The following is a 12371-nucleotide window of genomic DNA, read 5'->3' as shown; positions in this document are numbered from 1 at the left end:
AGCAGCCTCACACATAATTAGGTCAAACTATCATCAATGCTGACAAAACTCTTGGATCCTGAGAGGCCTGTAGTGTACAACAGCTTTATAATGAAAGTCTGTAAACCAGGGGCCCAGACGACGACGCCGCAGAAATGCTGAGCAGGCTTCCACTCTGTCATAAAAAGTTTTTCACGTATCTGAGGCAGGCAGCAGGCTCAGAAGAATAATGAAAGTAAAAGAGCTGAAGTGCAGAGGTGAAGATATTTCTTGGGCAAAGTTAGAAACGAAAAAATCTTTTTTTTTTGCATGAGAATTTCCTTTCTGTCAGAGAAAGTATCATTACAAAAGGCAGATAACTTTAGTGTGAGAACGTTTGACATCTTCAGCAGGGGCTATTTAAACACCATCTTGAAAGAAAAGAAAAGAGCTCCTCACTGTTGTGTCCGAACCAATGAAGCGTCAGGGAGCCCTGAGCAAAAATCAAAGATAAGAGCTCAGCAGCCTTCTCGCTGTTGTTTGCCCTTCTAGCTGTTGTTCAGGTGTCGTATTTATACAAGCGTGATCAGATAAGTGTGAACTGCAGGGAGTGCTTTTTCTCTCCACACTGCACCACGTCGCCGAGGTAAACACAAGCTGTTCCAGCTAACCTTAATGTGATTTTCTCTGCTCCATGAAAAGAACAACTGCGCACTGGGCTCATTTATGGGTCGCTGGCTGTGTTTAATGTACTGCTTTCGGATTTAGTGTTAACCAGACAGCACATTAATATTAATTCTTGCTTTTAATATAAAGATTTCTGTTGGGGTTCCTAGTGTTCACTGCTGTGCAGCATCCTTACAGATGCAACATCATGGTAACCAAACTGAAATATCTAAATTACTGGCTAAATCAGCCATGCCGTGATTAATTTGGAATTTACATACAACAAACCTAAGGCTCAGGATTCTGTATTTGCCAGTCTGAAAAGTGAAAAAACACTCACTTAGTTTTTAAGTTCTCATGCATCTAAAATGTGTTATTTTCTGTTGCGGGAAAACAGTGATCAGAATTATTTAGAGGAGTTTTCTTGCGATGAGAACGGCTAAGAAAATGTTTCCGGTCATAGAAAGTGAAAAGAGAAATGTGGAGAAAATAAGCAGCTGATCATGCACCAAATTATCTCAAGTAAATGAGTTAACTACAACTACTAGTCATATTTTTAAAATCTTCCCACATTTTAATATACAAAATACAAATACATTTTCTAAACTGAAATAAATTTGGATATTTGGAGCTAGCTCAAAGCCTAATGTTATCTGTGTATATGTCTGTCAATAAGTTGCAGCAGAAATGTAAAACATATGTTTGTAGTAAGAAGAAAGAGTGTCATCATTACATTTGTCCAGCAGAGAGAACCTGCCTTCAGTGTAATGTTTGTTATTGTTATGTGTAAAAACACTCAAGTATAGATATTGGTATTAGCATCAAAAGTGTTGTTTTTCATCAGCAGATAAGTGTTGTTGCCTTGTTGAGTTGTCTTCCTCTCTTAAAGTGCATTATCCAGTCGGCCACGCTGGATGTTGTTGACTGGGGACTGTAAGGAAATGGCTGATGTGAGCCGTGCTATACAGCAGCAGTCATGCTCAATCATGAACTTCAGCCCACTCAGACCTGCTCCCTCCGTTTTTTTTTTATTTTGTACACAGTAACACTTCAGAGCCATTGATCAGCCCGAGTCAGAAGGTTCTCATTTAGTCAGCTGGATTCACAGAGGAACGGGGTTACTGTGTCTGTCCATATTGATTTTTTTTTTTGTCCTGTATTTTTTTCTTGGTTCTCAGTATTGTTCAAGGATAATTGAAAACCATTCATTGTAAAAACTGCAGCCTGATTTGTTGGACATAAATTATATTTTGCTTTGTGACGTGAGACGTGAGGATTCTGAATAAAAGTGAGCGCAGATCCACGGGATGTGTGACAACTCTGGAGTCTGTTCATCTTAATCATTTATTACATTAAACTGTAATGATCACAGGGGAGAAATTAGATTGCTGCAACTACAGAGAATGATGTAGCGGATTAAAACGGACAAGTAATTATGTTAAAAGAAAATTTTTATGAAAAGCACAACATTTGTAATTCACAGAAAAAACTCTTGGTGCAAGTGAGCATCAGTAAAAGTGACTTTGCCTTGTGTTTTCTTAACTTGTATCTGCCAAATCTAGTACTGTGGTGACAGACAAGATAGGCTGAGCTTTAATATTAGAAGCTTCATGGGTTGAGGATTTAGTTTGCTTGTGCTGTTCTGTGATAATGATGAACATTTAAAATTATTATTATAATTATTAATTTTGTGAAGAAGCCCAACTGAAATCTCTAATCGTCAATTGCTCCGATTCAGATCAAAATCAAAAGCAGCATCAGGTTTTGGAAATAGATGTGTCGCTCTTGAGAGACATGAATGAGACATAGTAGTTGTCTTTGTTAAGTTATGTACATTTTTCAGACCTTATTATGCCACCACTGAGAATTAAGTGGCTGTTGTTTTTTTTTTTTTCAAAGTGTGTTTCTGGCTGAGCAGTTTGAGTCGCTCCAGTCGCACCTGGACACAATGATGCCTGCAGCCAAGAAGCCTTTCCTGCAACAGTTTTATTCCCAGGTATTGTAGACTTAATACATATTACACATTATCTCCAAAGTCATGTGTGTGAGTAATTACAGGAACTGTTGATCACTGTCAGCTATAGTTTGGATTCTACAGTCATTCTGCAGTAATTAATACATAATGTACTATGTGTTTCACTTGATGTGCTCCCTACAACAACATTCCAGATGTATTCAATCTTTGATTTGTAACGATCATTCAGCATTTTAGTTTTCTTTGGGAGCATATTTCTCCTCAGGGATATATGACTATGTAACTGCAATCCAGCTCTCAGTCCTGTTCTCCATCAATGGAGGAGAAAATTGTCGGTTACTCGTAACCACACATGCAGCTCGTTCCCAGTCTATTGAAAGCTTCAGGTGTACAGACAGGTCCTGCTTTCCCCAAACATCAAATGAGTGTCATGTTCTATAATTTCACTCTTGGAAATGTTATTGCAGTTTTATATTGTGCAGTCGATGACGTCATGTTACATGCGCAACATTTTCATCTCAGGAGAGACCTTGAGTTCACGTCTGCCTCTATAACACACATTTAATAGAACACACACATACATGTATTCTGCCTCTCTTGCTCTCAGACGGTGTCTACAGCCAGTGAACTGCGGAAACCAATATATTGGATTGTGGCAGCCAAGGCCATCGACTACGAACAAATGCTACTCTTGATGGCTGGAGTTAAATGGGACATTAGAGAGATAATGTCACAGCACAATGTGTACGTGGACGTCCTGTTAAAGGTAAAGTTTCATAAGAAATACGTAGGTGACTGTTGATGTAACGTGTGATGTCATGTACTGCAGGTTAGTGGTTGATGAATAGGCACAAAAGCAGTGGATGGATACAAGATTTTGGGATCTTAAATGAATCAAATGGAATTAAATTAAGTGATTTTTAACTGACATTCATCCAATGAGGTGGTGAGAGTAAAAACAAGTTGCAGGCCAGTTTACCAAAACAATGAGCTGAAAGGCGCTAAAACACTCTTTAACAACATCTTTCATATTACATGTCGTGATTTGATCCTTTGTTAATGTAAAAATATTGATGAGTGCAGCTTCAAAGAGTCAAAACTTGCATGTGATTAAGTTTTCAAAGCCAGTGTTAATTAGTCACAGTGCTGCATTTTTAAAACTTATTTGTGCTGCATTAAGCATCAGTTCAAAGACATCGATGAAAACATCATTGCAACAGCTTTCTCTCGTGATTCGTGGAGATGATATGCAAACATCTCCCTATTAAGATTGTTGCATCATTTATGCCACTAAGACTCTTTGTCAGTTGAATATAAATGAAAATACTGAGACGACTGGTATCCTTAATAAAATCCCTTTTTTCCTCCTCTAGTGTATTTTACATTTAGGAAGAGTTCATTCAGCCAAACAAATACTAACTGTCCACTTCATTCTTTCACTGTCAACAACAGCCACACTACCCCAAAACACACAAAAAGCAGCTGCAATAGATTTGCTTTAACCTTTGAGGGATTTTCCTCACAAATTGTTTTTCATGTCCTTGTGAAATATAATCTTGGTTAATATCTGGGTCATTTACATAAAGTATTAGTCTTCATTTCACTTCAAGTCATGAACTCTTTAGTTCCTTGTTGTTCCTCGTGAGCTTAAATTCATTCAAGGACCTTTACCATCAATTATTTGGTCAGGTTGAATAATTTAGTGGACGGGTGAGCTGCTGAGAGTTGAATGCATATCTCCCGTGAAGTTTCAGCGTCGTTAAAGATATTTGAGCTCACCGGTCCCTTAAGTATTTTTGGAATTGGGAGTTTTCCTCTAAATGTGTGTCTTTATGCATGCTGGCTTCTTATCCCATTATAAATTTTGCATGGGGTGGAAAGACACACAGCCTTAGTTTTCTCGCCTCTGCCATTCAGAGGCGGAAAGGTCTGAAGGGCTCGCTGTGGTGTGAAATCCTGAACAGACTGGCACCAAACCAAGACAAATCCCTATATATGCATCAGCATGTCTCAGAAATCTGTTGATTAAATCACGCGTTAAAGCGCAGATGTTGTTGAAATCCCTGCAAAAATAAATTCATAAGCATAAACATAAATAAATATTCAGGCATGAGTTCACAGTTAACGTTATCTGCTTATAATAAGAGAAGTCATACTCACCTTTTGAATTCCTGAATGGCTCTTAGATACTCGTCTGGCTCCAGCAGCTCTGCAACTGAGCCTAACTAATTTAGCTTATGAGCTAAATTGCCTGAGGGGGGAATTTCTGACTCACTGGCCTGGTTTAAACGCTGTACCGTGTCAAAACGGCTGATGGACTGACGTGGAGCATATAACAGAGAGCATGTACTTTTCCCCATCAAGTGCTAATAGCCTCCTCTGCCAACTTGTCAAATGCTTATAATACATATGGATTGTGCTATGTGCACTGATTGAGGAGTGTACTACATTTTGTTGTACTGCACACTGGAGAATATTTTATTCATGAATTTAGGTTGATCACTTGAATTCAACAATGGCATTGATTTGCATATAAAGTGGCAAGGAAATGCAGCAACCTCAGAATGACTTCAGTGATAAAATGCTCAAACTATTGTGAGACTGTGAATAAATAACATTTCAGTCTTGGGTGTAAAATTAATGGGAATGTATGCCCTAAAATTCCAGTTCATTTTCATCAAATATGATGCAGTTTGAATTAAAGTCATCAGGCATATATGTACCGGAAAATCACGAGCTTCACTTGGGACGTATCCATCACATTTCTAAATAGTCCTTATGTGCTGCAATTTATTCCTGTCATACAGCAACATATCATACTTGTATGATTTCATCCATAATTAAACATTTCAGAGAGAGCAGTGAGTTAAAGGTTGCCACTAATAAAGTATGTATGTGTTACATGTGCCCAAAGTCTGAATGTGAACATACAGGTTGGACACACGTCAAAAACTTAACAAATGAGTCCAGTTGGGATGTTTCCCAAACCAGAGTACAGTATCCATCAGCGCACAAATGTTTTGTTTTAACGCCTGATTTGTGGCTTGGTGGATTCGTACTGTATTTCTTTTAAGTATTTATAAAAAGAGATTGATACAAAACCCTAATGCAGTTTATTCTTCACAGACTATAAGTAATTGGATTGTGCAATTCACAGCATGAGGTGGTTTTATAACACTGCTCGCTTCTACAAAGTAAGACTGAGGAGCTGGTGTTGGGCTTCATCCAAGAACACAGAGTAGCTCAGAGCGAATCAGAGGAAAAGTGCTGTTGTTCATGAAGATTTTTATTTTGTTTATTTCTTCCAGTTGGGAACCAAAGATGTGTGGGTCCTAATCTGGCCTCCTTCTTGTTTAGTTTCGTTTGTGGCTGTAGTTGTGTAGGGCTGTGTACATAAATACCATAAATATGGCTGTGTCTTTATTATACAAGTTTCATATATTTGTATCTTAATTTCAGCAGCTGATCTGATTGTATTCTCCTACTTTTTCTAATGGTCAAGTTAACTCTTCAATGTGTTCAACGTTGTTCACCTGTGCTTTCTCCTCCAACTTTTTCAGGAGTTTGAGCAGTTTAACAAGCGGCTGGGTGACGTTTCCAGACATGTGCGCATCCCACTGCCTGTGTCCAACGTCCTGTGGGAGCACTGCATCCGTCTGGCCAACAGGACTCTTGTTGAGGGGTAAGAAAGTCATAAAACACCTCCTCGACGTCAGGGGGATGTGTGAGACCTGGTGTCATTCAGGTGAAGTTGTGGCCTCTTGTTATTGTTAAACCTTTTTTTTTGTGCATAATATTTTCTATATCAAACAGTGACTCAAATAATATATGTGACACAGATCTAGAGTTGCAAAACTTACAAAGTTGCCCAATTAGATAAAAATTGGAAATTGAAGTTAGCTTCAGTTAGGTTTTGCAATTCAATGCTTGACTACACGGAAAAGGCAATTCTCCGTATACACTGACTTTTCACACGGTTATGAGCAGCTTGTTAGCAGAAGTCACATGGACTCACAAGCAGCACGAGTCTTATTGCAGGTCCTGTAACTTTGTACACTTTTATACGTTCCGAGTAAGAGCACTGCTGCTGTTTGCCGTTTGTTGATTCTGTCACGCTAAGCTTTCCCACACAAGTACCATCCATCTATTTATATCTATAAAAACATGTGCATAACGTAGGTTGACTCTGGCTGTTGTCATCTACCAGAAGAAAGGCTCAGAAGGTCAAATGTACTGTAAACACCCTTTCTATGAAGGCATTTATGGTGTGTTTCTGCCACATAACTGTGGTATTATAAGGACACTATGTCTGTTGAGTAGCTGTTCCCACCTGATCAAATGCATTCACTCATAAATATACTTTTTAAAAATAGTCTGAATCTTTTAAAGCAATGAATACAACGATTTTTGATAATTTGTCAATAAAATAAAATCCTTAGTCAGCTGTAAGGTTTTGTGTATTAAACATTAATTTAGGATATCTCTGCAGCTGTTCAAGTTGATACTGAATTATACTGCACTGAAAGGAGGAAAGACATGCCAACCATTTTATGAATTACTCTAAACAGTAATGTAAGTGAGCTAAATGCGCTTGCAGACCTGTAGAGTGGTGGTTTTCTTTGTTAAAACCACGGGGACTGTGAAAATTTAAGCCTCTTGTCTTGTTACGAAAGGTTTCTTCACTTTCTGGGCACAGTCATAAACAGTGTCCCTAAGCTTGTGTCATGTACAGATACCAAACAACACATGTGAGTTATTACATCCTGGTTTTTTGAGGCCCCCAACACTATTGCATCTTTACAGGGAAGCCCATAGAGGTAGTGACCCAGGAGAAAAGTAAAAAAAAAAAAAAAAAAAAAAAAAATTCTTCTCTTTACATCTTTGTTCAGTTTTTCTGTGTTTATCCCACAGTCTGAACATCTGCACATCATAAATTAAAAAAAAAAAGAAAAATTCTTTCCAAAGCATGTCGTCAAGCACTGTGAAGAACAGGGGAAATTACCTACAATACGTAAGAAACCTGGAGACTCAGCTGCCAGGTTCCTTTGGAGTTATCGCTCAAGAAAACCACAATAAATTCCTGCTCTCCTCCTCATGCTGGCAACCCTCTGTGCCAGCCTCGACACATCCCTCATAATGCATTTCACTGCTTTCTCCCTTGTAAGCGAGAGATATGAGTTGTAATAGGTGACAGAACGCCAGAGTCTGTGTGTGTGTGTGCGAGTGAGTGAGTGTGTGTTTGCACACGCGCACACACCCCCATTGTCTCTTTACTCAGAATCTGTGTGTTGAGTGTATGTGTGAAGTAGGTTTTTAGATTGAAGGTGTGACAAACTGAGCAGCACTGAGTCAAATTGTGTGGATGGTGACGAAGCGAGAAGCTGACAGTTATCATGAGGTTACGCACATTTTATTGTTGGGAACAAGTAATTGGTTGATACTGACGCCAGAGTCATCACCAGGTTGCAGTGAAAGTGTCGGAAGGGTTGTAATGGCAGGCACAGAAAATGGTTTCGGATGAAAACAAATCCTCATTAAATGGTTTAGTACTTGCCAAGTGTTTTAAGAAGAGGAAAGAAAGTTGGACATTAAGCATAGGTGGACGGCCTGGCCTCACCCCCTGGGAGAGGGGGACATGTTTACCTCCCTACACATTCGCTGAGTACTTTTCTTCACATTGCGCAAGAGAACTTTTGAACTCTTTCCAGTAAACAAATGGCTCATTATGACTCCGATGCTCTGCAAAGTTAAGCTACAGCTGCAGAGTTCTGCCGTCTGCCTGATTCTCTCAGTGCACTCCCTCCACACACACACACACACACACACACACACACATACACCCACACACACATTGTCCACCCCTCTGGCACACCATAGCGGAGTGGTCACATTTGTTTGTTTGTGCTCCGCCTCGCTCAGTCTGTTATTCATTTTCTCTGTCCAGCGCTCATCTCCCCTTAGAGACTCACCAAAATGGCTCTGTTAGCATTCTGAGCCGACGCTCAAGCACTCAGCACCAAACTCTGGCAGTCCTGACAAGCAAAAGAGAAAGAGAGAGCGAGGATGACAGGGAGAGGTGATGAAAAAGAGAGAGAGAGAGGGTGAGGCACAAAATGGAAAGAGAAGAGAGAAAAGCTGAAGTGTGAGACAGAGAGAGTTTACAGAGAGCAGACCTGTCTGTGTGGTGTGTTAATGTACTGGAGATGTCACAGACACTGACCTCCCAGTGGCAACTGTCCCCGCTGCCAAACACATTAAACACACACACACACACACACACACACTGGAATGCATGTGTACTCTGGCCCACACACACGTTTGACTGACAACACAGACAGCTGTGTGGAACAACATGACATAATGTTGAACAACATTAACATTTACATACACACACAAAGAATCCTGTATATCCTTACATTACAGATATTCTGCAGTTACATGTCTTTTCTGATGCTTTCTACACCTTTCATTTTAATTACATATTACTGTGTTATAATCATCACATACAGGACAAGCTTGTCCAAATATTCACAAAACAAAAATAAAATAAAACTGGAGACCATTTTGCGATGGGATCACGGCAGTCGTCAAACCATGAAGTACTCAGTAGTTATTACTACATCAATGCATGAGTGCTCAGCTCCGATCATCTTCTAGTAACTACACATTTTTCTACAGTTTACTTTGCTGCCTGGGTTTTCACAGCGTTTTGGTATCTTCCCATTTATACACTATTTAGACTAAAACTTTAATAAATATTGACTTGTGACAAGTTCCAACACGTCATGCAGACAGTTTTGGATGCATAAAAAGAACCACAGTGGAGGGGGAGGGATCATGAAGACAAGAATTTTAACCACTTCAACGTTCTCCTTCATATGCAGGATAATTAGGATATTTAGGATAATTTCTGGGAGTAATTCCTGTAATTAATTTGACATCACATTATTAAACTGAAGATCCTTGTTCAATTAAATTAAACTGAATAAAATTAGTCTTGCGAGCTAAATGATAAATGTGTGTTGGACATTTTCACACTGCACTCAGAATAGGCAGGCAATGAGGTAATGCACTACATCCAAAACCAATCCAAGTTTGGAGACAGATCAGCTCTGTAGAGATATGTGATGCAGAGCGGCGGTGGAGAATGGTGAGGTCTGCCTGACGAGCTTAAGGCTTAAGTCAGAGCATTTGAGGGTGGAGAACGTACAGTGTGAAAAATTCCCCCGAGGCCACACAAAATATGACACCTGTGACAACTGTGATGAATCAAAATGAAAAATTCCACAGAACAGACTTGCTTTGCAGTCATTGCCTAAACCTCTATACCTGAATACTTTGGGCAATGCTCTTTTTCTGCTTTCTTCTGTAGCTACGCTAACGTGAAGAAATGTAGCAATGAGGGCCGGGCCCTGATGCAGCTGGACTTCCAGCAGTTCCTCATGAAGCTGGAGAAGCTGACCGACCTGCGACCCATCCCCGATAAAGAGTTTGTCGAGACCTACATCAAGGCTTATTACCTGACGGAGAACGATATGGAGCAGTTTATCAAGAATCACAGGGTAAGATGAGGAAACCGGTTGGTGGAGGGAGGACTGAAGCTTTCATGCTGAGAGGCTGTATCTGCTTTTTCTCACTGACCTTCTGTGTTTTTTATACAGGAGTACTCCATGAAGCAGCTAGCCAACCTGGTGAACGTTTGCCTGGGCTCACATATAAACAAGAAGGCTCGTCAGAAACTTCTGGCAGCCATCGATGACATTGACAGACCCAAGAGATAGACTGATGCACGGACCAGACCCCTAAACGTATCAACCGACCCCCAGTGATTGACACTCCAATAGAGGAAGTCCCACCGTGGAGCTCAGTGTCGAATGTCTTCATTTTTTTGTCTAGAACAATGTTGAGGTGTGTTCAACGAGCTGTACAGTCCATACGACAGTGGAGCTACTGTAAACAGCAATTTGAAGCTCAAATGTTAGCCAGATGCTAAGTACATGTTAATCTGCAGTCATTATACGGTTAAAAACACAAACTGCCTCTTGTTGAATGCACCTCATGACACAATGGTGGACATAAATATTAAAACTCAGTGTCACACTCGAGCATGCTGCAGTTACTCTGTGCATAGAGCTACCATAACACATGCTATCACCCACTTCATTTAACAAACATGCTGCTTCTGAAGTTTTTCTGCAGATTGTCTGTAACCGTAGATCACTTCAGTGTGACCATGACGAGCAGATCTTGCGTTTGTTTTCCAGATAAACTTCTACAAATACGGAGTCTACTAATTGTATAAATGTGGCGTGACCGTGCGGCTGTTCATAGACTTCCATATGTTTTCACCAAAATGTGCTCAAGCTCTGACACAACTCCTACCTTGAGATTAAAGAAAACAACAAGTGGATATTTATGAGTTGCTAAATTTGACAGTCGCATAATGTCGTGAAGCTTTGTGGTAAATATGCCCATGAGAACATTTGAATGGTTATACCCCTCTGCTGTCTGAATGTGTTTCCTGATGGAGAAGCAACACAGTAAATCTGGCTTATTGGTCACTTTAATCTTTCACTATGAAATATTCCAGCTCATGCTTTTGCTGTATATTAGTTCACTTCAGGGTGTTTGTTGTGCCTGACTGAACGCTCCGTTTCTTTGCTTTGTTTGTTTTGTCCATGAATTACATAAATCTAATATAATGATGATTCTGAAAATAATATAAATTGCTGTAGTTAGCGTTAACATTGTTAGATTATATCCGCACCAGCTGCATTTGTTTGTTTGCCATCTGTCAAATCTGAGGAGGAATGATTTTATTGTCGTGAGGTGAGTTTTTGAAAGTCTTTGGACTTCAGTCTCTGGTCTCTTGCTGTTCAGTGAAATGTTGTTATATTTGATCCATTTTGTTGCTTTGCGCATTCAGGCATTGATAATGTAATTTCTCATGACCACCCAAGTTTTCCTCCCTCATATATTAGTTAAACCTGACCACACCTGCTGGGGGGGGGGGGGGGGGGGGGGGTTAAAAAAAATGAAGTAACAGTTTTTGGTACAGCTTCATATACATTTTGTGTGCAACTATTCCAAGAAAAAATACTGTAAATGTGAATGTTTTGAACAATGTCTGTATTTATTTCTTGCTTTGTGTCTTGTTTGGGTTTTTATATGATAACTGCTGCAAGCGTGCTGTCATTTATCACCTCTCAGTATCTTATAACTTATCAACTGAAGCAAATACAAAATATTTAAACATTGTCAAAATTACATTAAGGGTCAAGTGCACTATAGTGGAAATCAGTAATCAGTGTTAGAATTGTAGGTTGAACCAAGTTGATTCTAACATAATAAACACACTAACAATGCGCTTGTGTTGTTTGTTATTTTCACACACTTTATCCTTGTGGTGCCATGACTAAACTGCGTGATCCGTAAATTCTATCACACCTTTAAAAGCCCTGTGCTGCTGCAGGATTAGCAGAGTCTGTCATTTGCCGTTCACCAGAATATATGAGTGTTACCTTTCAGCAGCGCCACGATCCATCCTAATGATGCTTTCCTCAGCCAGGAGCAGGACGCTGTCAGACTAATTAATGTGGCTTCCTGTGTGGTTACAAGCCCTCAGCCTTCCTGTTTAGGAAGAGCCCACTGATCAGGTTCAACAGACACAAATGTGAAGGATTGATTATAACTTTGATGACTCACTGTTTTTTATTAAAAAATTAAGTATCAGTGGGTTTGATATGATAGACAAGAGTGGTCTGATTCTAAT

General features: G+C 39.7%; 1 protein-coding gene across 3 annotated transcripts in view; it reads left to right on the top strand.

The window, feature by feature from the left end:
* Positions 1 to 11964, top strand: part of vps50 (VPS50 EARP/GARPII complex subunit) — a 94476-nt gene extending 82512 nt beyond the window's left edge. For 2 of the 3 annotated variants that reach the window (XM_023408836.2, XM_023408834.2), the window contains 5 exons: positions 2524 to 2620; positions 3207 to 3365; positions 6160 to 6281; positions 9972 to 10161; positions 10261 to 11964. In XM_023408836.2, the coding sequence (XP_023264604.1) occupies positions 2524 to 2620; positions 3207 to 3365; positions 6160 to 6281; positions 9972 to 10161; positions 10261 to 10380 (688 nt within the window). In that variant the 3' untranslated portion in view covers positions 10381 to 11964. Of the gene's footprint in view, positions 1 to 2523; positions 2621 to 3206; positions 3366 to 6159; positions 6282 to 9971; positions 10171 to 10260 lie in introns of those variants that run through there. The other variant, XM_023408837.2, reaches the window with a different exon arrangement.
* Positions 11965 to 12371: the final 407 nt, after the last annotated feature.

Source organism: Seriola lalandi, unplaced genomic scaffold (assembly GCF_002814215.2).
Source record: "Seriola lalandi dorsalis isolate HSWRI2012SDOR001 ecotype SW California unplaced genomic scaffold, Sedor1 jcf7180002054374, whole genome shotgun sequence".
NCBI lineage: Eukaryota > Metazoa > Chordata > Actinopteri > Carangiformes > Carangidae > Seriola > Seriola lalandi.
This window is presented reverse-complemented; position numbering and strand designations above follow the sequence as displayed.